At 50.6% G+C, this 26,944-nt stretch overlaps 1 protein-coding gene across 2 annotated transcripts; it reads left to right on the top strand.

Annotated features, from left to right (window-relative positions):
- Positions 1 to 9,540: 9,540 nt before the first annotated feature.
- Plpp7 (phospholipid phosphatase 7 (inactive)) lies at positions 9,541 to 25,231 on the top strand. 2 transcript variants are annotated; one of them, XM_085835029.1, is made up of 3 exons: positions 9,541 to 9,579; positions 9,689 to 10,226; positions 23,582 to 24,838. In XM_085835029.1, exons 2-3 carry the CDS (start codon positions 9,776 to 9,778, stop codon positions 23,944 to 23,946), a joined length of 816 nt encoding a protein of 271 aa, XP_085691155.1. In that variant the 5' UTR covers positions 9,541 to 9,579; positions 9,689 to 9,775; the 3' UTR covers positions 23,947 to 24,838. The 2 variants fall into 2 exon arrangements, with proteins under 2 accessions (XP_085691155.1, XP_085691156.1); XM_085835030.1 differs by lacking the exon at positions 9,541 to 9,579 and having other exon boundaries at positions 10,072 to 10,174; positions 23,582 to 25,231.
- The last annotated feature ends 1,713 nt before the right edge of the window (positions 25,232 to 26,944 follow it).

The following is a 26,944-nucleotide window of genomic DNA, read 5'->3' as shown; positions in this document are numbered from 1 at the left end:
ATGCCACTGTCTGTGGAGCAGAGAAGAGGGACATCTGTTAGAGAAATGTTCTACACCAACGGACTCACACTGCCTCCATCCCCTCTCCTTTGCTTTGCAGGTCAGGATCGCACAGCCCTGGTACATTGGACTATAGAGATCATGAATACCCAAAGCCATACAGAGACAGAAATAGTATGCAGCCCTGAACAAGGACCCATGACTTGGCCCCAGAACAGCATCTCCCTACTGAACAGACTATGAGGCAGGGCTTCTGCACACATTATTTTCATAGCCCTGGCAATAGTCCCTAAGCTAGGCCTTGTCATCTCGCTACATAGATTACACAGGTGCCTAGTGGTGGGGGGTTGGGGGTAGAAAGGTGATAGCTGAACCCAGGGTGACTGAATGGAGTGGGCCCTCTCAACAGCAGTCCCTGGGGGTGTAGGGACCTCGTATTTAGTGGCTACCACAAGTAGTCACAAGGCACACTATTGTAAACAAACTTGCATTTAGGATCACAGAAGATTTGCCAAGAGCCCACGACATCCAAGGGCAAGGTCTTCATGTCTCCAGAAAGGCATTTTGAGAGAAAGTCCTCAAACTATGGAAAGAAATAAGAACTGAGATTCTGTTGCCCTGGGAAGCAGAGTTCTTGCCCTAACTGTTTAGAACCAGACAGAAAGCCAATGAGGAGGCTTGGAATGGTCTTCAAAGGGCAGGTGGGTGGAGCCAAAACCCCTGGCCAGTCTGCTGGAGGGGTTTGCAGCAAAAGGCACAGGTCTAGCTAGACAAGGCTGGATGGGCCTAAAGATAGAGGCTAGACCTGCCTGGGACCACAGAGAAGTCATTCAGAGAAGGCTCTACTACTAGACTTCAAATCCCCTGGCCCCAGCTCAGTGATAGCATGTCTCTCCACTGAGGGACAGTGGCCAGGCATAGGGGACAGCAGAGAAGCAGGGACAAGTGCATAAAACCCAGACTGATCTGGCTGTGAACCTAAGAGTGTACACTCTCTTGGCCAAATGCTCCAAACCACGTTCTCCCCAGGCAGCATTGGCTTGGGACTTCCCCACCCGCCTCTCCATCATCTTTTGCCACTGATCACTGGACATCTTGGCTGGACACTTGATCCTCCTCAGTCAGCAGTACATAATCCCCATGGGGCAGAAGGATGAGGGACAACTCCAGGAACAGTGAACGAAGGCATGAATTAGCATAAATAATGAATAGGTATGAATTGATGCTCACAGTGGTTACAAGAATCAATCTCATCAATCAGGAAGTGGACGGGTCAGTTGTCTTGCTGGGCAGTTCAATACTGAGCTGCGAGTGGCGTGGAAGAGCATACACCAAGGCTTGGGAGAGTGAGCTGGGGGGAGGGCAGTGCCCACACATCTGTCATTGTGTGTTTTGATGTGTGATGATGTGGGTGAGCTCCTGGTGGAATTGTGTGAGTGACAGTGTCTGACAATGTGAGAATAGTGTATCTGCATTTGTTCTGGCTGTGTGGCCCTGTGTGTTTGTCTGTGGACTAGTGTGTGCATGCACCCATATGAGCTGCTGTGGGTGTAGGTAAGTACAGCTGTGGGTGTGATTGTGATGGAGGAGAGTGTGTATGGGAGAGTGTGCTTGTGTTTGCCTGGGGTGTGTCCTGTGTAACTGTGGGGATGGCTGGTGGGCGGAGGCTGAGCGGAGGTTGCTGCTGGCATGATGCCCGGTGCGCCCGCATTCGTGTGCCCAACGCGCTGGGTCCTTAAGGCTAGAACTTTCTGACAGTTGATGCCTCTCAGTGTGCACGGTCTCCCCGGACCCTGGGATCGGGCCTCCAGCGCCTGGCTGACGCCACCCTGCGTGTGCGGAGCGGCGGCTAAGGGACCCACTCTGGCCCCAGCCCAGGGTGAGCGGTGCACATGGTGCGGAGCCTCTGGGGGAAGACAGAGGGGGGCGACAGCAGGCTGGGCGCGGCCTCGGATCCGGTGCGGCACTGAGAGTTCTCCAAGGTGCTAAAATAAACCGAGCGAAGGATCAGGTTTCCCGACCAAAATAACCCAGCAGCAGCCTTAGAAATGTGAACCGGGAAAGTGATCCCTGGCGCGCGCCAGCGCTGGAGGCGGTGATGAAAGCTGCTTCCAGTGGTAGTGGGGTGGGGGGTTGCTACTGGCCAGGGAGTGTTCGCCCCTCCAGACTCTGGCCCACCTCCCTTTCTCTTCTCTGGTCATTACTTCCGAAAGGAGCCTCCTGATAGTTTTTTGTACTGTGATGGCTAGGTGTGCAATTTCTTAGAGCCAGCTGAAGTGTTCCGTTCAGTATTCCTGGATGCCTAGTGTGTGCCAGAGCCTGTCTAGCACGTGTGAACAGGTAACAATAACAGCACCCAGGGACTGCCACTTTGCTAGGAGAACATCAAGGAGTAAGTAGTACACAGGGTGTTAGGAATTGACACCAATTTTAATAAACAAAACTGAAGACTGTCAGGAGATAGGGAGAGGTTTGAATCCTAGGGCACCCTACTGGCTGGCTTACTTAGGGGCCTGGGTGGTGAGTTCCTTTGCTTCTGAGCTTTGATTTTTCTCCTTGATGTGACTGGGTCAGAGTGCATATCTGTGCAGGCCCAGATGGCTTAGGCAACTGAAATACCCAAGGCCAGAGTCATACAAACAAGCACTCAGAACACGCTTATGGTAACTGTGCTTGTGAATATCAGCACTAAGTTTCTCCCAAACATTCAAGACAGCAAACTGGCCAGGCAGTGGTGGCACATGCCTTTAATTCCAGCACTTAGGAGGCAGAAGCAGGTGGAGTTCCAGGACAGCCAAGGCTACATAGAGAAACCCTGTCAAAACAAAACAAAACAAAAACCAAAAACAGCAAACTGTTTCAGCTGCCAGAAACTTCTGCTCTTGAGAGAAAGAGAAGTAGTGTGGTCACATGGTCAGGGACTGTGTTGTGCAACAGTCTCCTCCAAGACTGAAACATTCCATCAGTCAAATCCCTTAAGCTGGCAGGTAAGCAACTCAAGAGTTTCAGGAAGTCCCTGAAACAGACCAGATTCACTAGGCCCCTCCCTGCCACAGTAAGCAATAAAAGTTCAAAGAAGATTCTCAGACAAGCAAAGCTGCAAGGAAGACTCTGAGACCAGACCAGCTACCTAGAAGAGATTTGGACCTTCTGAGCCACTTGGAAAGGAAACTGTCCAACCTGTTGAATCGCCTACAGGCACTCCGGGTTCCTATCTTTGTGACAATCCTTGTTCATATTCCTGTAGGTAACCCCAATAAAACTCACAGCTCACTAAGTTGGATTGGGAGGACCTGTACTTTGGTCTGCTGTGGGTTCCCTGTCTGGGGTGGTAGTTGTCTGTGTTGTACCTCCCCAGAAAAAGCTTTGTTATACAACACCCAAGGCCTGGATCAGAACTTAGTACCTGGGTCAGACACACACAGCTCCCTCCCCAGGTCTCCACAGTCCCAAGTGCATGAATGAAGCAAGGCTTGGGGACATGCCAGGGAGGCCATGCCTCAGGGAGCCAGGCCATCTGTGGGGCTCTCTATGGGACTCAGAACTTTACACGTGAGACCACACAGGCAGGAGACACAGATGCTATAGGGCACATGTAGCTAGAGACACATATACAAGAGTATATGAGACCAGCTGCTAAAGTCCCAGCTCTGGCTCTGGGACCTGTGGCCTGGAGGCCGTGTCAGCACTCTGCACAATTCTTCCCCTAAAGAGGGAAGAAGGGCCAGGTCTTCAGCCTGGTCTACAAAGTGAGTTCCAGGACAACTAGGACTATACAGAGAAACCCTGTCTCAGTTTAAAAAAAAAAAAAAAAAAAAAGAGGGAAGAAGGTGGTTGGGTTTGCCCTATATCTTTGTGCTTTCTGGAGTTTGCATACAATAACAGCCCAGGCTAGCCCACCAAAGCCTGAAGGGATACCACCCCAATATCCTGTTTTGCTTGCATTTGCTTATGGTCTGTTCTGGAATGCAGGGATGTGTCTGTGGGTCTGCTTGCCCCACAGTAGTTTTGAATACAGTAGCTACTAAATAAAAGCAAGGATGATGGAAGGACTCTTACATAAATAAGCCCTCTATGTGGCAAAATATCAGATACTTACTGAAAGACAATAGGGGCCTGGAGAGAGGGCTCAGTGGTAATAGCACTTGCTGTGATTCCATCCAGAGGACCTAGGCTCAACTTCCAGCACCCACAGAACTGCTCACAACCTTCTGAGGGGACCCAATACCCTCTTCTGGCCTCTGCAGGCACCAGGCACACTTGTTTTGCACATAAAACATGCAGGCAAAATATACACATTAAACAAACAAACAAACATTGTTATGGAAAAGTGGCCAAATTTATATTATTAAGTGAAAAAGATATCATTCTAAAAGGCTCTAAAAGGTGATCATATCTCAAATGTGTATCTATATATGCAAATAGATATGATATACATGGATATCATTTGCTTTTTATTGTCTGATGATTAAAAATAACTGGTTGATAGAAAATGCTGCAAAAACTGGAAATAAAGGATCTCTCTTTAAGATGACACCAGTGTTAGCATATTAGTTTTCAAGTGATGGAATTATAACTGTCATCTGTATTAATTAAGTTTATCGCAGTAAAGGCTAACCTTTTGTCTGGCAGTGGTGGCCCATGGCTTTGATTCCAGCCCTTGGGAGGCAGAGGCAGGAGAATCTCTGAATTCAAGGCCAGCCTGGTCAAGACAACCAGAGCTACCCTGTCTCAAACAAACAAACAAACAAACAAACAAACAAACAAGTTCTTGGTGATATTTTCTTGTCTTTTCTCTAGCTCATTCTTTCGAGGATCTGTGTCCTGGCTCTTCAGCTAAATGGCAGGAAGAGATCGATAAAAGCATTGTCTGAATAACTAGCAGAATGCCAAGACTCCGGAGAAATTGCATTGTGTGGCCTGGTAGGTGCTTGTAAGAGTTTATGGATTAGAAGTAACCAGAGATCTCCCAGCAGGCAGAAGAGTACCAGGTTCTAGTCCCAGGGAAATAGCAGGTCCCTTGTGCTGAGTGAACCTTTTCAGGGTTCTGGGTATATGAAAAGGTTTGCTTGTGGTCATTGGCTAAGCCAAGGATTGAACCTGGGTCAGTTGCTCTCCACAGTCCGTTTTAACCACTGACAGGCTCTGGAGCTAAATTGGACCCCATGGCCTCTACAGAACTTAACTGGACACTCCAGGCAGAATAAAGTGCTGACACAGCCCTGGGTATTAATAGTCCTAGCTTCCTGGGCTCCCCAGCCCCTGCTGAAGCCAGCCCAGGTCATGGCCCCACCCTGGAGGGTAAGGTGACTTTCCTGGCAGAGAACTGATCAAACATTTCCAGGCCCCCGTGGACTGAAGAATCTGAGCCCAAAGGCTCCAGTGTCCCCATACTGGAGACTACTTAGCAGTCTGAGTCTTGCTTCTTTTCAGTTCCTGACTGGATACCTTCACCTCTCTGAGCCTCACTTTCAATATACTGACTGAAGGCCACACATTTGGCACTCCCCCTCAGAACATAGGGTCTACCTGTACAATGTCCATTATATTGGTAAATTTTCACATTGTTCCAGTTACCTGAAGCTGGTGTTGGAAGGAGGATACCCCTTCTCCGTTTCAGACCTAAGTATGTTTGTTTCAAATTTTCCTCCAAACCCCTTGTCTGGTGATGTGTGACCCTGTAACAGTAAGGGAAAGAAATAGCAAAACACGGCCAGGCAGTGATGACGCACGCCTTTAGTCCCAGCACTTGGGAGGCAGAGGCAGGCAGATTTCTGAGTTCAAGGCCAGCCTGGTCTACAAAGTGAGTTCCAGGACAGTCAGGGCTATACAGAGAAACCCTGTCTCGAAAACTAAAAAAAAAAAGAAAAAAAAAAAAAAGAAAAAAATAGCAAAACAGCTGAAGAACAGAGACAGTGCTAGGCAGGGTGGCACATGCATTTAAGCCCTGACCTCAGGAGTCAGAGGCTGACAGAGCTCTGTGAGTTCAAGACCAGTGTGGTCCACATAGTGAGACCCTGTCTCAAATGGAAATCAAATCATGTCCTTCAGAACAGCTGAGTGTCAACTATTACCAAGAGATGTCACTATTGTTTATCCAGTGGTGTGATGGTGTTGGACCCCCGAAGGGAGACCCTCACTCAAGTCTCAGGGATCTCGAGCCCAGAAAGCCACAATAGTCAAGCTTGCTGCAAACACACGAGGTTTTAATGGCACACAAACCAGCATGCTGAGGTCGAGACCCATACACCACACAGGGGTAGAGGAGTCTGACCATGACCTTATTTTCCAGCAGGCTTATAAAGGCAAAAAACACAACCTAGGGGGAGGATCGGAGAGGAAATAGGGGAAATCTAGGGGCAGATATTTTCTTCAAGGCACCTGGGACATTGAAACATTTTGTGGTTGTTTTTCCCAAAAGTTCCGGGGAATTAGGCCATCTGGCTGGAGGCCAGGGCCCATGTTCTCAGGGCAGTCATTATTTTATTTTTTACTCTTCAATGGTACCTGCAGTGGAAGAGAAGTCACCCACAGAGAGAAGCTCAGTGTGGAGCTCCAGCCAACTGCCTTAGCTTCCGAGCCAGTTTCTACCAGATGTCATAGTGACCAGTTTGATGAGGTCATTTCTATCTGTTGTTATTTGTTTTCTTACTTTTCTACCCAGAATTCACTCTCCCAGGGAACATCAGCTGATTGCTGCAAAGGGGCTTCTTCAGTCAATTTCTGATGAATGCTTTCAGCACCGAATATGATGATATTTGTCATCTGTCTGCCCATCTAAATGCCTATCTGCTTGCCTGTCTGTCTGACTGTCTGTCTATCTATCCATCCATCCGTCTGTCTGTCTATCTGCCTATCTATTTGTCTATACATCTGGCTGCCTGCCTACCTATATGTCTGTCTGTCTACCTATCTATCTGTCCATCTATCCATCTGACTGGCTGGCTGGCTATCTGCCTATTTGTCTGTCTGTCTGTGTATCCATCCATCCATCCATCTGTATCTGTCTACCTATTTGCCTATCTATCTATCTATCTACCTACCATCCATCTATCTGCCTATCTGTATGTCTATCTGCCTATCTGTTTCGCTGTCCATCTGTCTGTCTCTGTCTATCTGTCTCCCTGCCTGTCTGTCTATCTATCTATCTATCTATCTATCTACCTACCTCCCTATCTTAGTTACTCTCCTATCACTGTGATAAAACACCATGACTGAGGCAACCTATAGAAGCATTTACTTGGGCTTACAGCTTCCCAGGGACAGAGTCCGAGGTGGCAGAGCAAAGGCCTGGTGGCAGCAGCAGGAAGACACAGGCTCACATCTTGAAACACAAAAAAGGGAGTGGACTCAAGATGGCATGGGTCTTTAAACACTCAAAACCAGGTACCCTACCTCCACTAAGGCCACCTAAGCATTCTTAACAGTGCCACCAACTGGGTACCAAGTATTCAGATGTCTGAGACTTTGAGGGACACCTCATTCAAACCTCTTTCTTTCTCTGCAATTTACTATTTATTCTTTTTCTTTGACTTGTTTTATTACTTAATAAACTCATTTATTTAAAACTAAAAGTATAGGCCGGACATGGTGGCACACGCCTTTAAACCCAGCACTCGGGAGGCAGAGGCAGGTGGATTTCTGAGTTCGAGGCCAGCCTGGTCTACAAAATGAGCCCCAGGACAGCCAGGGCAACACAGAGAAACCCTGTCTCGAAAAACCAAAAATAAATAAATAAATAAATAAATAAATAAAACCAAAAGTATGTCTATTATTGTTTGTTCTCCAGACCAGTCAGAAGAACTTGTCTAAAGTCCAGGATGAGGAAGCTCACATGCCTTGTTGCCACACCCAGGAGGGAAGATATGATATGGCCCAAGCTTGGTCTAAATTAAACACTAAGAGAGGAGACATAGGGTGGTCCCTACTTCTTCTGTCTCAGCTGTATGCAGCTGGGATTTGCAAGGAACCCCACATTGAGGGCTCTTGGATACTGGCCTCACCTCAGCCAAGAATGGGGACAAAGGCAGGCCATAGGCTGGGTCCTTTTGAACGAACAAGGACTTTGTTCCATATCACATGGAGTCCCACAGTGCACTGTGAGCAGAACAATTACTCAGCGCTTTACAAACTTCTATTTGGCGCCTTGCACAACTGTAAGAAGTGGGCATTATGATGCCTGTGTTACAGCTAGAAACCGTAAGGTTCGAGAAAGAGGCAGGCTGAGTGAAGCCTTCCAGCTGATATGAGCTGATGTGAGAGGCCCTGACTCTGGAGGCTGCAGCCCATTTGCTGTGGCTGGAGACAACAGAACCTGAGTTGGCTTCTTGTCCTTAAGATGCTTTGGGGTGTTCTTTGTGCATAGGCTCTGGGTCTTGGGCTGAGTCGGACAGACGGACGAATCATAATCCCAATGTGATAAGCCCCGGGCAGTCACTTCTCTCAGTCTCCAAGAGGCAGATCTCTTCCCAGTTAATTACCCATCTGTCTATTAGAAGGCCAGTTTCACAACAACCATTCAAATGCACCACAGTTTACAACAGCAAAATCAACACTGTATTTTTTTGTTTTGTTTTGTTTTGTTTTGTTTTTTTCGAGACAGGGTTTCTCTGTGTAGCCCTGGCTGTCCTGGCACTCACTTTGTAGACCAGGCTGGCCTCGAACTCAGAAATCCGCCTGCCTCTGCCTCCCGATTGCTGGGATTAAAGGCGTGCGCCACCACGCCCGGCTCAACACTGTATTTTAAAAGAAGGAGAAGGAAGAAGGAAGAAAGAGAGGGAGAGGAAGAGGGGGAGGAAGAGGGGGAGGGGGAGGAGAGGGGGAGGGGAAGGGGGAGGGGGAGGGAGGACAGGGGGAGGGAGAGGGAGGACAGGGGGAGGGGAGGGGAGAAGTAGGAGAGGGGGAGGAGGAGGAGGAGGAGGAGAAGAAGAAGAAGAAGAAGAAGAAGAAGAAGAAGAAGAAGAAGAAGAAGAAGAAGAAGAAAGAAGAAAAGGGGCTGGAGAGATGGCTCAGTGGGTAAGAGCACCCGACTGCTCTTCCGAAGGTCCTGAGTTCAAATCCCAGCAACCACATGGTGGCTCACAACCATCTGTAACGAGATCTGATGTCCTCTTCTGGAGTGTCTGAAGACAGCTACAGTGTACTTACATATAATAAATAAATAAATCTAAAAAAAAGAAAAAGAAAAAGAAAGAAGAAAAGAAGAAAGGGGATAGTTGACTTAGCCCTAGAGACCCAACATAGAGTGCTCTCAGTGACATCAAAACTGCCCTAGAGTCCCTGGGGTTAAAATACCCAGTGCCCAACCAGGGGAACAAGAGGACCTGGCTATGTATGAAGGATCTGCCCTGGTCAAAGTGTAGCTGGGAAAAGCAGGTGTTAATTTAGAGTACATCTCTGCTAGGACCAGAGACCAGAACGGGAAGCAAAGGGTGAATCAAGAACAATGGACTACATTTCCCAGAGTTCTTCAGAGCCCAAGGACCAGCCATTGGCAGATTTAAATAGCCCAGGCCTGAGGCAGCCAGGCCTCAGCTGTGGACTCATCTGCCTGTCCGTGGCTCTATTGGCGCTGGCCCTGTAAGGGTGGGCTCTATTGGCTGCCCAGCTGTCATTGACGTCCCCAACGGAGCCGGGTGGCAGCTGGAGGTAAATAGCCATGTGCAATTCTCCTCTCTATATTTAACAGCTGCTACAGAGAAGGTGGCGGCTCCTGCCTTCTGGGAGAAGGCCCTTGGAACTGGGCTGGGACTGGCCTTCTCATAGTGAGGTCACCATGCCAGCTTCCCAGAGCCGGGCCCGTGCCAGGGATCGCAACAATGTCCTCAACCGGGCTGAGTTCCTGTCCCTGAACCAGCCCCCCAAGGGGACCCAGGAGCCCAGAAGCTCAGGTAGGAAGGCCTCGGGGCCCTCAACACAGCCCCCACCCTCCAGCGACGGGGCACGGGAGCGTCGCCAGTCACAGCAGCTGCCCGAGGACGACTGCATGCAGCTGAACCCCTCATTCAAGGGCATCGCCTTCAACTCCCTGCTGGCCATTGATATCTGCATGTCCAAGCGACTGGGGGTGTGTGCCGGCCGGGCTGCATCCTGGGCCAGCGCCCGCTCCATGGTCAAGCTCATTGGCATCACAGGCCACGGCATTCCTTGGATCGGGGGCACCATCCTCTGCCTGGTAAGAAGCAGCACCCTGGCCGGCCAAGAGGTGCTCATGAACCTGCTGCTAGGTGAGTGTGCCCTCGGCCACCTGTCTGTCACCCGGCCCGCCAGGCCTTCTGGGAGCCGGCCCAACCCCTTCCAGGATCAGCAGGCTCTGTGAGAAACCAAGGAACTCGTGTAATGAGGCTAGGCAGAAAGGGTGCCCCAGAAACGGACAAGCCTCTAGTGTGGGGAGGCAAGGGCCCCCTGCAAATTGGGGGGTGGCGGAGGGCTGGAGCATGTAGAAGCCAGCAGGCACCTCTGGGAACCAATTCTCTGTACAGGGCTGCTGTCCAGGGGCAGAGTACAAAGAGGCCAAGGGGTGAATTTGGAGGCTCTGCTGAGTGATCTAGTGTGATGTCTTGGTCAGGTCTTTATTCCTAACCAGTTACAGGCAGTACTGAGCTGACCCCAAACTTTCCCCTCTTTCATGCTCAGCTAGAGACCCTACAAATTGCCTAGGATTCTTCTAGAGTCTAAAGGTTCAAGGGACCCACCTAAGGTTTCCTATTACCCACTCTGAACCACTTGGAGCACTAGCCCGCTCCTCCCCCTGGGATGCCTTTGGAGAAAGGAGCCTGGTTGTCAGTTTCCTTTGCCAAAGTCATTGCCACTAGCCCTCCAAACCAACACTGCCAGGTGCCAGTTGCCATGTGGTACCCATGTGGAAAGCAAGCCATCCCTTCTACCTAGAGATGGTACCCAGCTCCCACCCCACTCATCCTCCTAGCACCTCCTGGTCCCTAGGGTCCTCTGGGAGCCTTTGCTCATCCCTGGGAAATACAGGCAAAGCCAACAACTCCTCCAGTTCTAGAGAGAGTTTCAGTGAAAACCCTTGTGCCCCTACATCCACTTTCAAAGCATCTAGAGCCCAAGTTCCACGTGGGTACAACCCAGGAGAGAGAAGCTATCACAGTCTTGATGAGCAGGTGGCCGGGTCCGCCCCCACCCAAGGTCCTTACTCTGATGCCTGTGCCATCAACTTTGTTACTGTTTTCTCCCAGCTTGTCCCATGAGGCTGCTGTCTCTGATACTCCCATCTGACAGATTAGAAAACTGAGATGCCAGTCAATCAAACAGACTATACAACCTCAGAGCCTGGAGTTTCTGACAGTCCCAACTGTCAGACAAACCACTGCCTTGCACAGTGCCCAATTCAGATCTGGGGGCGGGGGAGTCGGGGCGGGGGGAGTCCGGGAAACAACAGGTGGCCAAGGTCCTGGAACAGAAGTTTCTAGAACAGAACCTGTTCTGGTTATGTGAAGCTCCCCTCTGCCCAAGATAGATTCACTGAGGACTGAGACTCAGGAAGCCTACGTGAGGAGTCAGGTCCCCTCATGTGGGTGGATAGGGTAGGAAAGTGTTGCCCCCAACCCTTTCTGCCCCTTCCTGCCTCCTCCCTGTGCTCACGGTGGCAACAGTGCACCTAGCATTTACTAGGAGCCATGCTGTCCTGTCTAACCAGCACCATAACTGACCCCACCCCCCACCCCCCAGGGCTGGGGCAAGGAACTGCCCCAGGATATACAGTGGTGGAGGCTGGATTAGCACTGAGCGCAACTCCAGGCTTGCTCAGCGTCATCCCGAGGAACTGAACTTCTTGCTGTTCAGTGATCCCTACAAAGTAAGGCTCAGAGAAGGGGGCAGCCTGGTCTCAGTCTTCCAGTGAACAGCCTTCCCACAGGGGGTGAGCTCCCCATGGTGAATGTGTATGCAAGCAGATGTAGACCAAGGGACATATCCACACTTTAATCCACATCTCACCCGGATTCGCTCGCCTCTACAAACACTTCTCTCTCTAGATGCGGAAGCTTTGTAAGTCACTTATTAGAACAGTGTTTGTAGACCCTTCCAGTCCCACTCTCAAATTTTACATTTGAGAGTGGGACTCAAGGTGCCCCGCTCTTGAATAGAGCAGCAGTGCCTTTTGACTGTTTAAGAACATTCTCACTGAGATTTGTTATAGACCAAATGATGTGCCATATACGTGCCTATTTTATGACACAGTAGACCTTTCTAGTGATTGTGGAAAGGAGATGTCACTATGCCCATTGTACAGAAGGGAAAGCTGATGCTTAGGAGGATCAAGTGACTTGTCCACCATGGTTAGTCCAGGAGCCAAGCCCTCTAGCTAGAACCTTTGCCGTCTCTGTCACTGTGGGTCTACTGGTCACTGTCACAGGAGTAGCCACTTGCACAGGCTGTGTGGAGCAGGCAGGGTAGCTCTGGGGCCATGGTGCCTCTATGAAGTGTGGTGTCCAGCACTTTGACTTAGTGGGAGAAGAATGTGACAAAAAACACAATGTTGGACTGGGGCTCAGCTTTTTTTGTAGCATGCGCAAAGCCACGGGTCCCATGCTCAGCACATCGAGCTGTTGTGGTGGCTTGTGCCCAAATCCTAGCCCTCAGGAGGCAGAGGCAAGAAGATCATATGTTCAAAGCCACCATTGGTGTCTTAAGGGTTTTACTGCTGTGAAGAGACACCATGACCAAGGCAAGTCTTATAAAGGACATTTACTTGGGGCTGGCTTACAAGTTCAGAGGTTCATCCCATTATCACCAAGACAGGAGCATGGTAGCATCCAGGCAGGCATGGTGCAGGAGCAGCTGAGAGTTCTACATCTTCATCTGAAGGCTGCTAGCAGAATACCCACTTCCAGGTAGCTAGGATGAAGGTCTTAACGCCCATGCCCACAGTGACACACCTACTCCAACAAGGCCACACCTTCTAGTAGTGCCACTCCCTGGCCAAGCATATACAAACCATTATAGTTTGCTACATAGTTTGAAGCTAACCTGAGCTACATTAGAAACTTCTCAAAACAATAGGCTGGGCATGGGAGCACATGCTTTTTGTTTTAGTTGGTTTTGTTTTGTTTTGTTTTGTTTTGTTTTGTTTTGTTTTGTTTTGTTTTGTTTGAGACATTTTCTCTGTAGCTTTTGCTGTCCTGCAATTCACTCTATAGACCAGACTGGCCTCAGGCTCACAGAGATCCACCTGCCTCTGCCTTTTGAATGCTGGGGTGAAAAGCTTGTGCCACAGCCGGCTTGTAGTGGTGCTCATGCCTTTAATCCCAGCACTTGGGAGGCGGAGGCAGGTGGATCTCTGTGAGTTCCAGGCCAGCCTGGTGTACATAGTTAGATCCTGACTCAAAAAACCAAACCCAACAAAATAGCAAGGTAGGCCTTGGCCCCACCATCCAAGCCTCACCTGCTAGTAGGAACCCCAGTCACCTCCTCCATTCTGGGACAGCCATCATCCACTGAACAGCAGACCTGTCCCTTATATAGCCGTCTGATGCCCTGGGGTACTGTCAGCCCTGGACTCTGTTTGCCACCTCTGGCCTTACTTTACTGTGAAGACTTGATTTAGTCAGTGCCCACCTCAGAAGCTACAAATCTGTGATGGGGATTTTAAGGAACCCGGTAAAGCCCAATGACTGATGTCACTATTGCAGGAACTGCAGGTCCTGGAGGCCTCTGTCCAACTCAGCCCACACTCAGAGCACAGGGCACCTGACCAGTACCCAGGGAACATTCTGAGCTGAGAAACAAGGTCTCATGCCTACAGCCAGGACCCTGAGGAACAGAAGGAAGGCAGTAGAAACTCTACCCTCCCTGCCTTGTGCCCTAGACTCCAGAGAGCCTAGCCAGAGCCATCTTAGCAGCTTAGGAAAGCTTAGAATCAATTAGACCTGAGCACATACCCCAGGACCTGCTGTGGCCCCAGACAAGTGCCTTCACCTCTTGGAGCCTCAGTTTCCTCATCTGTCAAATGGGTCGTTAGGACACTTGAAGGAAGTATCTTACTTCCTACATGAGTTTGGCACGTGCTAAGCCTGGGAGCACTGGAGTGGCCATGGCTATCACAGTGCTAGCTTTGTCACCATCACTAGGCCACCAGGTCATCTGTGTCCTAGATGCCAGGGCAGTGACACCAACACCTTTGTTAAGCACTTGACTGGGCTTGATGGCCCTCCAGGGCCATAGGTGACTGGGCCCGTCCCTGCTCACTGTGTGTCCTTTCCTTGAGAGCCTATCTCAGGTAGGAAGTGACTTTTGCCGTGTTACCATGATCCAGGACCTTATCTTATTTATTTATTTTTATTTTATGTGCATTGTTGTGTTGCCTGCATGCTTTTCTGTGAGGGCGTCAGATCCCCTGGAACCAGAGTTACAGACAACAGTGAGCTTCCGTATGGGTGCTAGGAGTTGAACCCAGGTCCTCTGGAAGAGCAGCCAGTGCTTTTAACTGCTGAGCCATCTCTCCAGCCCCTGACCTGAGTAATTAGTGAGACTTTGCTGACTGTGAACATGACATTGTGTGCGCAAGTGTCTCAGTCATTGTTCTACTGCCGTGAAGAGACACTGAGACCACAGCAGCTCTTACGAAAGCAGAGCACTTCGTCGGGGCTGGCTTACAGTGTCAGGGGTTTATCCCACGGTCCCTGTGGCAGGAAGCAGAGGGACACACAGACACAAATAAGAGGCTTCTACATCTGGATGCTCAGGCAGCAGGAAGACAGAGAGAGACTCTGGGCTTGGCTTGGGCTTTTTATACCTCAAAGCCCACCCTCTTTGTGACACACTTCCTCCCGCATGGCCACACCTCCTAATCCTTTCAAATAGCGCCACTCCCTAAGCATTCAGGTATATGACCAGATGGGGGCCATTCTAATGAAAGCCACCACTCAGGTGCACCTGCATTGCAGAGATCAGAGGACAACCGTTTCTCAAGGTCACCTCTCCTCCTCTTCCTCCTCATTCTATTTATGTATGTATTATTTATTCTCAAGGCAGGGTTTCTCTGTGTAGCCCTGGCTGTCCTGAAACTCACATCGTAGACCAGGCTAACCTCAAACTCAGAGATCAGCCCACCTCTGCCTCCAAAGTGCTGGGATTAAAGGTGTGCGCCACCACAGCCTGTCCTTTCCTCATTCTTTAAAACAGCCCCGCCCCCCTCTAAAACTCATGGCTAGGCTAGCCTCCTGCTGGTGAGCTCAGCGCTCTGCCTGTCTCTACCATTCCAGTGGTGAGATTCCAGGCGCTCACCGTCACTCCTGGCTTTCACATGACTACTGAAGCTCTCACTCAGTGTTTGCACACCAAGCACATAACTGGCTAAGTGTACACACACACACACAGAGTAACATTTATTTACTTTATTTGTGTGTGTGAGAGAGAGATCATTTTGGTATGTTATGGATATGCAATTCAATGCCTGAAGCACATCTACCTCACTGTGAAATTGTCACTGTCATCTGCCTGCAGGACCTTTTCACCTGCCCCACCTGAAGCTCCATTACACACAACTCCGTACCCATCTCCCACCCCAGCCCTTGGAAGCAGCCCTCTCTTTCCTGTCTATGAGTGGCTTCCTAGGCATGGACTTCCATGGCATATGTCTTTCTGTGACCAACTCGTTTCTTTTAGTGTAAAGTCCTCAGGATCTATTCTGATGTGTCAATGTGTGAGCCTCATCTTTCTTTTAAAAACTTTTCAAGCCAGGCAGTGGTGGCACATGCCTTTAATCCTAGTACTTGGGAGGTAGAGGCAGGCAGATTTCTGAGTTCGAGATCAGCCTGGTCTACAGAGTGAGTTCCAGGACAGCCAGGGCTACACTGACTTGAAAAACCCTCTCTCAAAACACAAAACAAAAACAAAAAAACCACCCAAAACCACCCCAAAACAAAAGTTTTTTGATAGCATTTACTTGAGGGGGGTGGAGTATGTGCCACAGTGTGTCTGGGTGGCAGTCAGAGGATAACCTGTGGTAATGTGGGTCCTGGGACTCGAACTCCGGACATCAGGCTTGGTGCCTTCATCTACTAAACAATCTCAACAGCCTGACTTTCTTCCTTTTCCTGGCTGGATAGTATTACATTGTGCAAATGGAGCCCACGAGTTTACCCATCATCCAGTGATACAGGTCTCCACTCTGGGTGCTGGGATCAGGGTGTGTGCATCTCAGGCTCCACTCATGGCTCTCTTGGCTGCTCGGAAGTTGATGCTGGGTCACTGAGGAACTGTGTTTACAGAGGATGGGAAGAACTTCCTATGGTTTCCACAGTGGTTGAACGTGAACACCTTCCCCTGGCCGCCCACAAGCATCCCAGCCCCTCCACGCCCTCACGACACTTTATTGTTATTATTGTTTTTTGTTTTGTTTTGTTTTGTTTTAGGCTAGCGTACACATGAGTTTCACCGTGACCAGCACTTATTATCTGTTAGGTTGTTTTGGTTCACGTTATTGGTTTGGAACTTTTTTTTTGTTTGTTTGTTTTTTTTGTTTTTCGAGACAGGGTTTCTCTGTGTAGCCCTGGCTGTCCTGGAACTCATTCTGTAGGCCAGGCTGGCCTCGAACTCAGAAATCCACCTGCCTCTGCCTCCCAAGTGCTGGGATTAAAGGCGCGCGCCACCACGCCCGGCTGGTTTGGAACTTTTGAGGCAGGATCTTATGTTGCTCAAAGTGGCCTCACACTCACCATGTAGCTGGGTCCCAAGTGCTGGGTTACAGTTATGTGCCTCCAGGACCCTTGTTTTGTTTATTTGAGACAGGATCACACAATAGCCCAGGCTGGCCTCAAGCTAATTATCCTTCCCTCCCAAATGTGCATGTTTGCAGGAGTGTGTGCATGGGTGCGTGCCTGTGTGGAGAGGCCTCTCTGGAATCTTCCTCAGCTACTCTGCATCTCATTATTTTGAAATCAGTGTCATTGGTCATTGATTTAGTTAGTCTGGCAGGTCAGTGAGCTCCCAGGATCCACCAGTCTCCATCCCCTATTGCCAGGTTACAGAGGCACCACTGCCACACCTGACTTTATGGGTGTGCTGGGGACTAGACTCGGATCCTGCGCGTGTACGGCGGGTACTTTACCATCTGAGCCATCCTAGAAGCCCCCAGAGGGAACTTTTAAAAGACAAAAATAAATAGGATTAAGCAGAAATTTGAGAGAATGGTCCTGAGCTACAGTGATTTGCCCCCGCAACAGCATTAGTATGAGATTGAGCAGACACTTGCTGGGCACATGTCCTGGAAGAAATGCTTTGGTAAGGCTATGGTGGTCTTGATGCCACCCGTGTGACATAGGTCACAAAGAAAGTGGGCCTGTCCTTTAGTCCCTCCCCAAAGGTAGCCTATTTGTGTTTTGGGCACCATGTCTCTGGCTCTTCCGTGCACATAGCAACATACAGCATGTGCCCTGTTGCTTGACTCACGTGGGCCTCTACTCTCTGGAGCCTGCTCAGCTGTATGGTCTTTGCAATCCTCACTCCCCTCCCCCACCCCATGTCCTTTTATGCTGAGAACAGGGGATGAAGCCTCCTCAGCCTTGAGCCTCCCACTCAGGCAACTCTGCAGAAGATACGTCTGTCACCTCTCCTACCTCCTGCCCACCAGCTCTAGCTCTTGGGGACAACTTAAGGGACAACCTCTCAAAAGACTATGTGCCTTGCCCGACTGAGGGATATTTAGACTGATCTCAAATCCTCAGTAGGGTACACGTCTGCCTCCAAAGGTGGGATGCCAGTTTATATCATCTTAGGGATATTATATGGCACCTAGACTCCTGGGGGGCTTTGGCCACCCCAAGTCTGGGTCAGGGTTTTGACATGTGATAGAAAGGAATTCACCATACAGGGCAGGTCAGGCCTGCAGAGGTCAGTCACACAATCTGTAGGTTCATTCTGGGACCTGCTCCCAGTAGCACAGGGCACAGTAGTACCCTGGGGCTTTGTGCCCCGGGTTGTGATGGTCTCCCTGGAGTCAGCTTCATGTGTGAACTCCTCAGGTGAGAAAGCAGAAGCTCAGGGGTGTTCGCTGTGAAGAGCCACTTGAGTCAGGAGAGTGGAGGGCAGACCAGACCCACCCAACAGCAGGCTGGCATGGCGTGGAGGTGGAGGGGACTCACAAGAGACAAGAGAGCTGCTGACTGCGTGTGCACACCCACAGCCACCACCACCACACATGCACATGAGACGGCAGAGCAGGGAACACAAAGCCAAAGGACAGGCCCACCCCAGCCTCCCACTGTGTCCCCCCAACCTGTCTGCTTCATGAATGCTCCCCAGGGAGATCACCGCTTTTTAGAATGTTGCTTTGACTTTTTAAAAATAACTTTTTGCAAATTATATATATATATATATATATATATATATATATATATCATAAAAATGTCATTTGAACCTTTCGAAGTACACTGTTCATTGGCATTAAACACTACTGTGCAGTGACAGATGTCGCTGCAGTATATCCCCAGAAGTTCATCCTCTTACAAAATTAGAATTCCGCCCCATGAAACCCGAGCTCTCCACTGCAGTCGCTCCCAACCCCACACACCCAAACTCTACTTCTGTGTCTGTGAACTCAACTGCTCCAGGTCCCTCGTGCAAGGAATCCTATGGTATTTCCTATTTTGTAAAAATAACTAGGGATGGGGGCAGGGTCTCTTGTAGCCCAGGCTGGCCTTAAACTCACTATGTAGCCAGGCATGACCTTGAACTTCTAATCCTCCCACCTCCATTTCCTGAGTGGAAGATTACTGTGGTGCATCACCACACCTGTTTCACGCACCGCGCTGAGGACGGAACCCAGGGCTCCGTGTGCGCTTGGCAGGGCATTCCACTAATCTACATCCCCAGCCGAAAATAACCTGAAGACCATGTATACAAAATACATGCCCACGGGGGTTGGGGGGAGGGAATTCAGAGAGACAATGTAAAATTCACTGTCCATCGCCCCCACCCACACTACCCCTGCTCAGCGAGAAGCCATGACACCAGGCAGGCTAGCACCTCACAGGCCAGTCTTTCCAGACACAGCCTCCTTCACTCATGTTAGGGTGTAACTGTAAATCCTGTCTTGTAGTTGGCCTTTTCCCTTGGCGTACCCGCCCCGCACCTCTCCCTTGGTGGCTATAAATACACAGCTGCGGCAGCCTTGTCATCTGCGGTGGCTGCTGGGCACTCATTGTCTAGACTCAGTCATGCGCGGTGCTTTGTATCTGTCTGGCCTTGAAGGGCACTGGGTCACTGTACGGTTCTCAGGATTCTGAGTCACAACACTGCAGTGGACATCCTTAAGCAGGAGTTAGCTGTATACCCCATCTCTTCTCAAGGGGGCAGCCCTAAGAAATCAGAAGCTTGGGGTTCAGTCAAGCAAGATCCCTGCAGAAACCAGACCTATCGACATCCACTCCCCAGTAGCTATAGAATGCTGGCTTTCGCTTCCCAGAGCCGGAATGGGAATCAGAGGCGGAGGCCACCTCAGCAAGTGACTGTAACCTACAAGCCTGGTCCTGTCAGTTAAGGACCTATCTCTGCTCCTTGCTGGCCAACACCCCTACCACCACTCACACCCTGTATCACTGCCCAAGTCCTGCAGAGGGGCGAGCTGCAGGGTTCTGCGTCACACTGCAGTGAGCATCCTTCACCAGGTCTCAGAGGCACACCCAGGGGCCACCTTCAAGGCACTTACAGCCCAAACCCCAAAGGGAACCTGTGAGATCCTCCTAACTACCTCCCTGATTCACAGCCACCAGTAGGCCTGGCTCTGCCTTGCTCTAGGGTTTTCCAGCCCTCTAGTTTCCTGGCCACCACAGGCCCAGAGGACTGCTGAGCTGGAGAGATAAGATGGGCCCTCATCACCCCTAAAGCCAGGGGGAGGCCTTCTTGATAGCCAGGCCTCGGGGACAACTATGTTCCTCCCCAGAATGCTTGGGCACCTGCCTGCTCCTGATTCCCTCTGGGACAGGTGCTGTGGGTGACCACTGCAGGCTCAGAGGAAGTGGGAGAGGACAGAGCCTTCTCAGTCCCTGGCTGTGGCCCTAGGCGATCTCATTGTCACTGCCTGAGGGGCCAGCCCTCAAAACAGGGTCCTTGTTGCTCCCTATGAGTATGAACAAGGGATGGAAGCCGGGAGGAGATGGCAGAGTTCATGTCATCTGCAAGTGGCAAGTTTGAATCTGGTCTCTTTCCCTGGGTCCTGTGGCTCAGCCGCTGCCCTGCTGGACCTCAGTACGTGGAGGCCCAAGGAGTAAACTGATCTTTTCAAGCCCACACAAATCAAAGGCAGACAGCTTTCTCCAGCTCGAGCCTCCTCCCAAGTGGTAAACTCCTTACCCCACTGTGATCTAAGTGAGGTGTCGGGTGCGGGGGGGGGGGGGGGGGCGGTTATCCAAGGCAAGCTGGGTTCTCAGAGCCTCGAGTGATGGCAACCTTTGTTTCCATTTCTGGTTCCAGGTTACTGGACAAGGATAGCCACACCCAGGGCTGGCCAACCAGAGAAAGCTGGGGAAGAGTTGCCTAGCCTGTGCATTGAGAAGGCAGCTCCACAGCTTCCTCACAGCCCCATAGGCAGCTGCTATATACCGAGGCACTTTCCCACAGGCTGTAATAACACTGCTCTGTGCAACCATTTGGTGACTGTCCATCTCCCCCTTGGCTATAAGGAGCTTGGCCACCCTGTTTTGACCCCAGATCTAGCACACGCCCGTCCATCTCCAGAACCAACTCTACCCGGGAATTTGGGTGTGGAAGCTGATAGCTGTTCCAACTTGTTTGCTGGGTCTTGTGAGACAAGGTCTCATCATGTAGCCCAGGCTGGTCTCAAATTCATTATCCACCTGCCTCAACCTACAGAGGGCTAAGATAACAGGCATGCGTTACTACATCTAGTCTACCATCAAATCCCCTCCCCCATATGCTGGGGATGGAAGCTGGGTTCCTGTACATGACAAACCCATTCTCTGTCTCTGAGCTGCACCCTAACTCTGTCCTTTCCTATTCCCATGAAAGTGATGACTGAGAGCCCAGCCATTGCCATACACCGAGGGGTTTTAGAGTCAGGATCCTGGCAAGGTATCCTCCAGTAATGGTCACTGCCATACCCAAGTCTTTGATGGGCCAGGCTTTTGAGACTTTGCACAGAGTGAGTGCTGGAGGTCCTAGGAATTCCTAAGTCCCTTGCCCGGGACCATAGTTACCTTTGCAGGCACATACTGTCCCTCCTCAGAGAGACAGTATCTATGATCTCCACCTCCCAGGTGGGGACAGCTAGGTGACTTATTCTAAGTCATGCAGTCACAGTGGCTATACCTCACTACTGGTCTGTCTGCAGCTGTCTTAACGCCAGCCCCGGCTCCAGAGCAGGGAGGTGTGAGCTCCAGGCTTCCTTGTGACTGGGGAAGGTTTCCCTTGCCCCACACTGGCAGTCTGGAAGCCACTCTGACTAGCCAGCCAGTAGAGCTGGGCCCTGGCATGATGCCATCCTCTGATGGCCCAAATAGGCAGAGCAGCCCACCAAGGCCACACAGTGGGATGGTGGCTGAGATGGAGCCTCAGGCATCCCCCAAACATACATACATACATACATTTATTTATTTATTTATTTATTTATTTATTTATTGCCTCAGGCATCCCCCAAACATACATTTATTTATTTATTTATTTATTTATTTATTTATTTATTTATTTATTGGTTTTTCGAGACAGGCTTTCTCTGTGTAGTCCTGGCTGTCCTGGAACTCACTCTGTAGACCAGGCTGGCCTTGAACTCAGAAATCTGCCTGCCTCTGCCTCCCAAGTGCTGGGATTAAAGGTGTGCACCACCACTGCCTGGCTCTCCAAATTTCTAACATGGGAAAAGAGCCCAACCTGCCAGCCAAGTTTCCAGTCAGTGATTGATTCAACTAACATTTGGAGACCGCCACCCAGTGTGGGGCCAAGTGACAAGCCTCAGGACAGGCTCACCATCATGAGAAGTAGCCACTACACAGCAGTTCACAGAGCTCAGGTCCAACCTTGTCTGTGAGGACAGGGTGAGCCTCCCAGAGGCCTGAAGAGGACACTGGAGAAAAGGCAGTGGTGGGAAAAGAGTAGAACATTCCAGAAAGGAGAGACAAATGAGAAGGTGAGGTGCTATGTGTGGCCTGGCAGCTGCAGAGGGCAGTTTAGTGGTGCACAGAGGAGCCAGGTGTGTGACACACGCCTGTAATCCCAGCACTTGGTGGGCAGAGGCAGGATCTCTGTGAGTTCAGAGCTAGCCTGCTCTACTGGGTGCACATCACCATGACTTCACAAATGCCACTGGCTTCTGTGTTCACACACTACGGAGTGTGTGTTTATAAATTGCGTTTCAGCTTTAGAAGAAACCGTTGTGCTCTGAAAACAGGGGGACCTTCACTGACATACTTTGAAAATAATTCTATAGCCCGGGCCCCATATCTCAGCCCTGGAATCCTACAGGTACCTGGAGTTGCTCCTAGCACCATCACTAGGGAACAGAGAAGAGTGAGATAAGAGGTCAGAGGTCAAGGATGGCTGCAGAGAGAGCTCAGGGGGTAAGAGCATTTGTTATACAAGCATGAGGACCTAAGTTCAAATCCCCAGCACCCACAGGGCATGTCCATGTACACATGCCTGTAGTTCCGGCACTGTATGGGGCAGAGACAGGAAGATTGTTAAGGTTTCCTGGCTGTCAGCCCAACCGCAGGTTCAGAGAGAGATCCTGCCTCAAAAAATAAGGTAGAGGGGCTGGAGAGATGGCTCAGCGATTAAGAGCACTGACTGCTCTTCTGAAGGTCCTGAGTTCAATTCCCAGCAACCACATGGTGGCTCACAACCACCTGCAATGAGATCTGATGCCCTCTTCTGGTGTGTCCTAAGAACAGCTACAGTGTACTTACATATAATAAATAAATAAATATTAAAAAAAAATAAGGCCGGGCGTGGTGGCGCACGCCTTTAATCCCAGCACTCGGGAGGCAGAGGCAGGTGGATTTCTGAGTTCGAGGCCAGCCTGGTCTACAAAGTGAGTTCCAGGACAGCCAGGGCTACAGAGAAACTCTGTCTCGAAAAAACCAAAAAAAAAAAAAAAAAAAAGGTAGAGAACAAAGAAGGTATTCATTGTTAACTACTGGCCTCTGCACGCACACATACACACACACACACACACACACACACACACACGTGAAAGGTGGGGGAGGAGGAAGAAAAAATGTTCAATAGGCCAGACAGTGAGAAAATGGAATCAGGATGAAGGCACATGGTGGGAGCTTCTACAAACAGGTTCCAGGGGTGACATGTCTCTCTGCTGAAGGGAGCAGGGAAATTTCAGGTAGCAGGAATGGCCAGTGCAAAGGCCCTGCAGTGGGAATGTGCCCTGAGGTCACTGAGGCCAAGAGAGATGAATGGAGGAGGGAGCTAGGGACCAGAGACTGGTCAGCTGGTGAGGGCAAGGAGGGCTAGGGACAGGAGCCTAGTCAGCCAATGGGAGGAGGAGGGCTAGGGACCAGAGCCTGATCAGCCAATGGAAGCAGGAGGGCTAAGGACAGGAGCCTGGTCAGTCGGTGGCACTGACACGCAGGCCTCTGTGCTCTGTCCACAGCCTTGCTCTTGGACATCATGACAGTGGCTGGAGTCCAGAAGCTCATCAAGCGCCGCGGCCCATATGAGACCAGCCCTGGGCTCCTGGACTACCTCACCATGGACATCTATGCCTTCCCTGCTGGCCACGCCAGCCGTGCCGCCATGGTGTCCAAGTTCTTCCTGAGCCACCTGGTGCTGGCGGTGCCACTGCGCGTGCTGCTGGTGCTCTGGGCCTTCTGCGTGGGCTTGTCTCGGGTGATGATCGGACGCCACCACATTACAGACGTCATCTCAGGCTTCATCATCGGCTACTTCCAGTTCCGCCTGGTGGAGCTCGTGTGGATGTCCTCCAACACCTGCCAGATGCTCATCTCTGCCTGGTGAGCTGCCACTCACCACCCCCCTGGACTCTGGGCAGAGCTGCCCCCAGAGAGGTGGCTAGAGCTGGGCCAGTGAGTGGGGACGGACCGACTCAACTTCCCCAACCTGGTTAGAGGCTGGTTTGTTAGCACTGTGGGGGGCTTTTGTCTTTCTCACTGGACTCTGCCTCCTCAGAGGCAGCTGGAACGACTCACGTGGGCAGTCGTGTTTAGCCTCCATTCCTTGTCTGAAGGCAACAGACAAGAACAAGATGGCCATAGGAGGGGCAGAATCTTGTCAACTCGTCACCATGACACACACCGTGGCACAAAGTTCGGGGAAGTATGCCCACCACTCATCCAACACAGGAGGTCACCGACGGCTTAGGGTAGCACGTTCCAAAGGGTGCCTGGGGGCCCTGGCCCACAAGATACTTCTCCGAAAAGGCTTTTGTGGTCCAGTACATTTAGGGAAGTCCTGCACACTTGCCCTCACAGTGAATGTTCACGAGAGTGTAGAGTATTTGGAAAGGCACCGGCGTGTCCTATAGAAAACCCAGCCACTGAAGTCTTGTTTAGCTCAGCATTTCCGAAATTTACCTGACCATAGGAGCCTTCTCTTCAGACATAGCTATTAGCCCACCAGGATCCTATTGAATCTGGGAAGCTGCTGCCCAGGAGCCAGAGGGCCTGGGGTGTGAGCTAGCCTCTCCCAGCACTCAGCCCTGAGGCCTGGGGAAGGCAGGTACCCACAGCAAGGCCTGCAGAAGGTTCCTGCCATGGTCTCTGGGCTTCGATGCCACTTTGGCCCCCAGGGGCTGGACTCTGTGTGACCTAATAGGTCGTTTCCAAGTCAAACACTTAGGGACAATACAGTGATATGCAAATGAAGCATCGTTTTCTCTGTGTGGTTCTTAATGTGCGGGGCATGGGGACAGTACCTGGTGCCATTTGTGAGTGGGAAATGAAGTCAAAGGCCCCCCAAAAGGGGGACCCTGAAACTGCTCCTGGACTCTACTACTGCTTGGTGTCTCCTGGAGGCCACAAACTGGGGCTTGGTCCACCAGGCACTGCCCTTTTGTTCAAGGCCAGGGTGGGGGAGAAGTCTGAGGCCTCCTCCCCACAGCCTCAAGCCCTCCCAGGGCTTTTCCCTCAGTCTAAAAGACTAGATTCCTGCCCCCTGGAAATGGACTATGAGGGAGGGTGGGGTGTCAGTCAGAGTAGGGTGACAGTGTGAACGAGCCTGAAATAGAAATCTATGCACAGGTGGAGGGCGTATGAGAGTGGGCCAGGATGGAGAGAAGATGTGAGGCAGGGGACACAATGGAGATAGGCTGGCCTCTCACAGGCCTGGAGGAGCTCAGGTATTTGGGTGACTTAGAGGCCCTACATTCCTGGAGCCAGCACTCAAACCTCTAAAGTGGGGTAACACACCCACTTAGCAGATAAGAACACCAAAGTCCCAAGTGGGTAGCAGCTTACCCAAGAAGACGAGCAAGCAAGTACATAGGTGGGAGCCAGCAGCCTCTTAGCATGTGGGGGTGGCTGCGCGTCCTTTATGCTCTGAGGCATCAGCCACATTTCTCAATGCTGCCACCATCCCATGATCCTCTTCTCAGACCCACGTATATTTCTGTCACCCCAATTCTCTCATCTTAAAAGAAATCATGTTGTCTCAGCCCCTCCTCCATGTATTTGTTTGTTTATTTATTTATTTATTTATTTATTTATTTATTATATGTGAGTACACTGTAGCTGTCTTCAGACACTCCAGAAGAGAGCATCAGATTTTGTTACGGATGGTTGTAAACCACCGTGTGGTTGCTGGGATTTGAACTCAGGACCTTTGGAAGAGCAGTCGGTGCTCTTAACCACTGAGCCATCTCACCAGCCCCCCTCCTCCTTTTTTTTAAAGATTTATTTACTTTATGTATATGAGTACACTGTAGCTGTCTTCAGACACCCCAGAAAAGGGCATCATATCTCATTACGGATGGTTGTGAGCCATCATGTGGTTGCTGGGATTTGAACTCACGGCCTTCAGAATAGCAGTCAGCGCTCTTAACCGCTGAGCCATCTCTCCAGCCCTTTTTTTTTTTTTTTAGACTGGGTCTCAGTATACAACCTAGGTTCAAAGGTCTGGGCTACCACCAGCCCTAAATTTTTTTTTTTTTTTGAGACTAGGTAGCCCAGGTCCACCAGGAACTCAGCCTGTACCAGGGAATGACCTGATGCCCCTCCTCTGCCTCCCAAGCTCTTACATTAAAGCCACCACACCCAAGTTATTCAGTGCTAGGGATGGAAGCAGGGCTTTATGCATGCCAGGAAAGCACTCTGTTAACTGGGCTACACCCCAGATCTCTAAACATAAAGATTTGGGGGACTCAGGAGATGGCTTAGTAGTTAAGAGTACTGGCTATTCTGCCAGAGGACCTGGGTCTGATTTCCAGAACCCCACATGGTGGCTCACAACCATCTATAAAGTCAATTCCAGGAGATCCAACACCTTCTTCTGGCTCCTGCAGGTACCAGGGACACATGTGGTGCAGAGACATATAAGCACAAAACCAAAAACCAAAACCCTAAAACCTCATTTCTACAAAGGTCTTGTACCCTAGGGTACAAGATCTGGGGGAAGGGCATTAAACCCACTGTTGATCTTCAAGAAAGTCAAGAAACCTCCTCTGTCCTGCCCACCTAGGCCTGGAGGATACAATCACACAGCCAGCTAGGAAACAGCTAGGGCAGAAGGACCAGAAGTGGGCACAGTGTCTGCCCAGCTTGCCTGCCAGCTAGGACACATGTGGTGGTGGTGTGCCTGTGCCTAAGGCCCACCTGCCTTCCCAAGACCCCACCTGTCCTCTTGGGGTTCCACCTGCCCTCCCAAGACCCCAACTATCCTCTTGGGACCCTACCTGCCCTCCCAAGGCCCCCTTGCCCTCTGGAGCCTCCATGTCTCCAGCTGCACTGGGGTGCGGGAGGTCTTTGACCTGAAGGCACTCCGAAGCAGCAGGTACCAGCAG

Source organism: Mus caroli, unplaced genomic scaffold (genome assembly GCF_978045245.1).
Source record: "Mus caroli unplaced genomic scaffold, Mus_caroli_1 scaffold_2, whole genome shotgun sequence".
Taxonomy (NCBI): domain Eukaryota; kingdom Metazoa; phylum Chordata; class Mammalia; order Rodentia; family Muridae; genus Mus; species Mus caroli.
The sequence above is the reverse complement of the archived record's forward strand: the minus strand, read 5'-3'. Positions and strand labels throughout refer to the sequence as shown.

What these genes read in the sequence shown, in the direction of transcription:
- Plpp7 (XM_085835029.1), top strand. Translation starts at nt 9,776, where the DNA reads ATGCCAGCTTCCCAGAGCCGGGCCCGTGCCAGGGATCGCAACAATGTC. An exon ending in GCTCATGAACCTGCTGCTAG is followed by an intron (nt 10,227 to 23,581) that starts GTGAGTGTGCCC and finishes CTCTGTCCACAG; the next exon opens with CCTTGCTCTTGGACATCATG.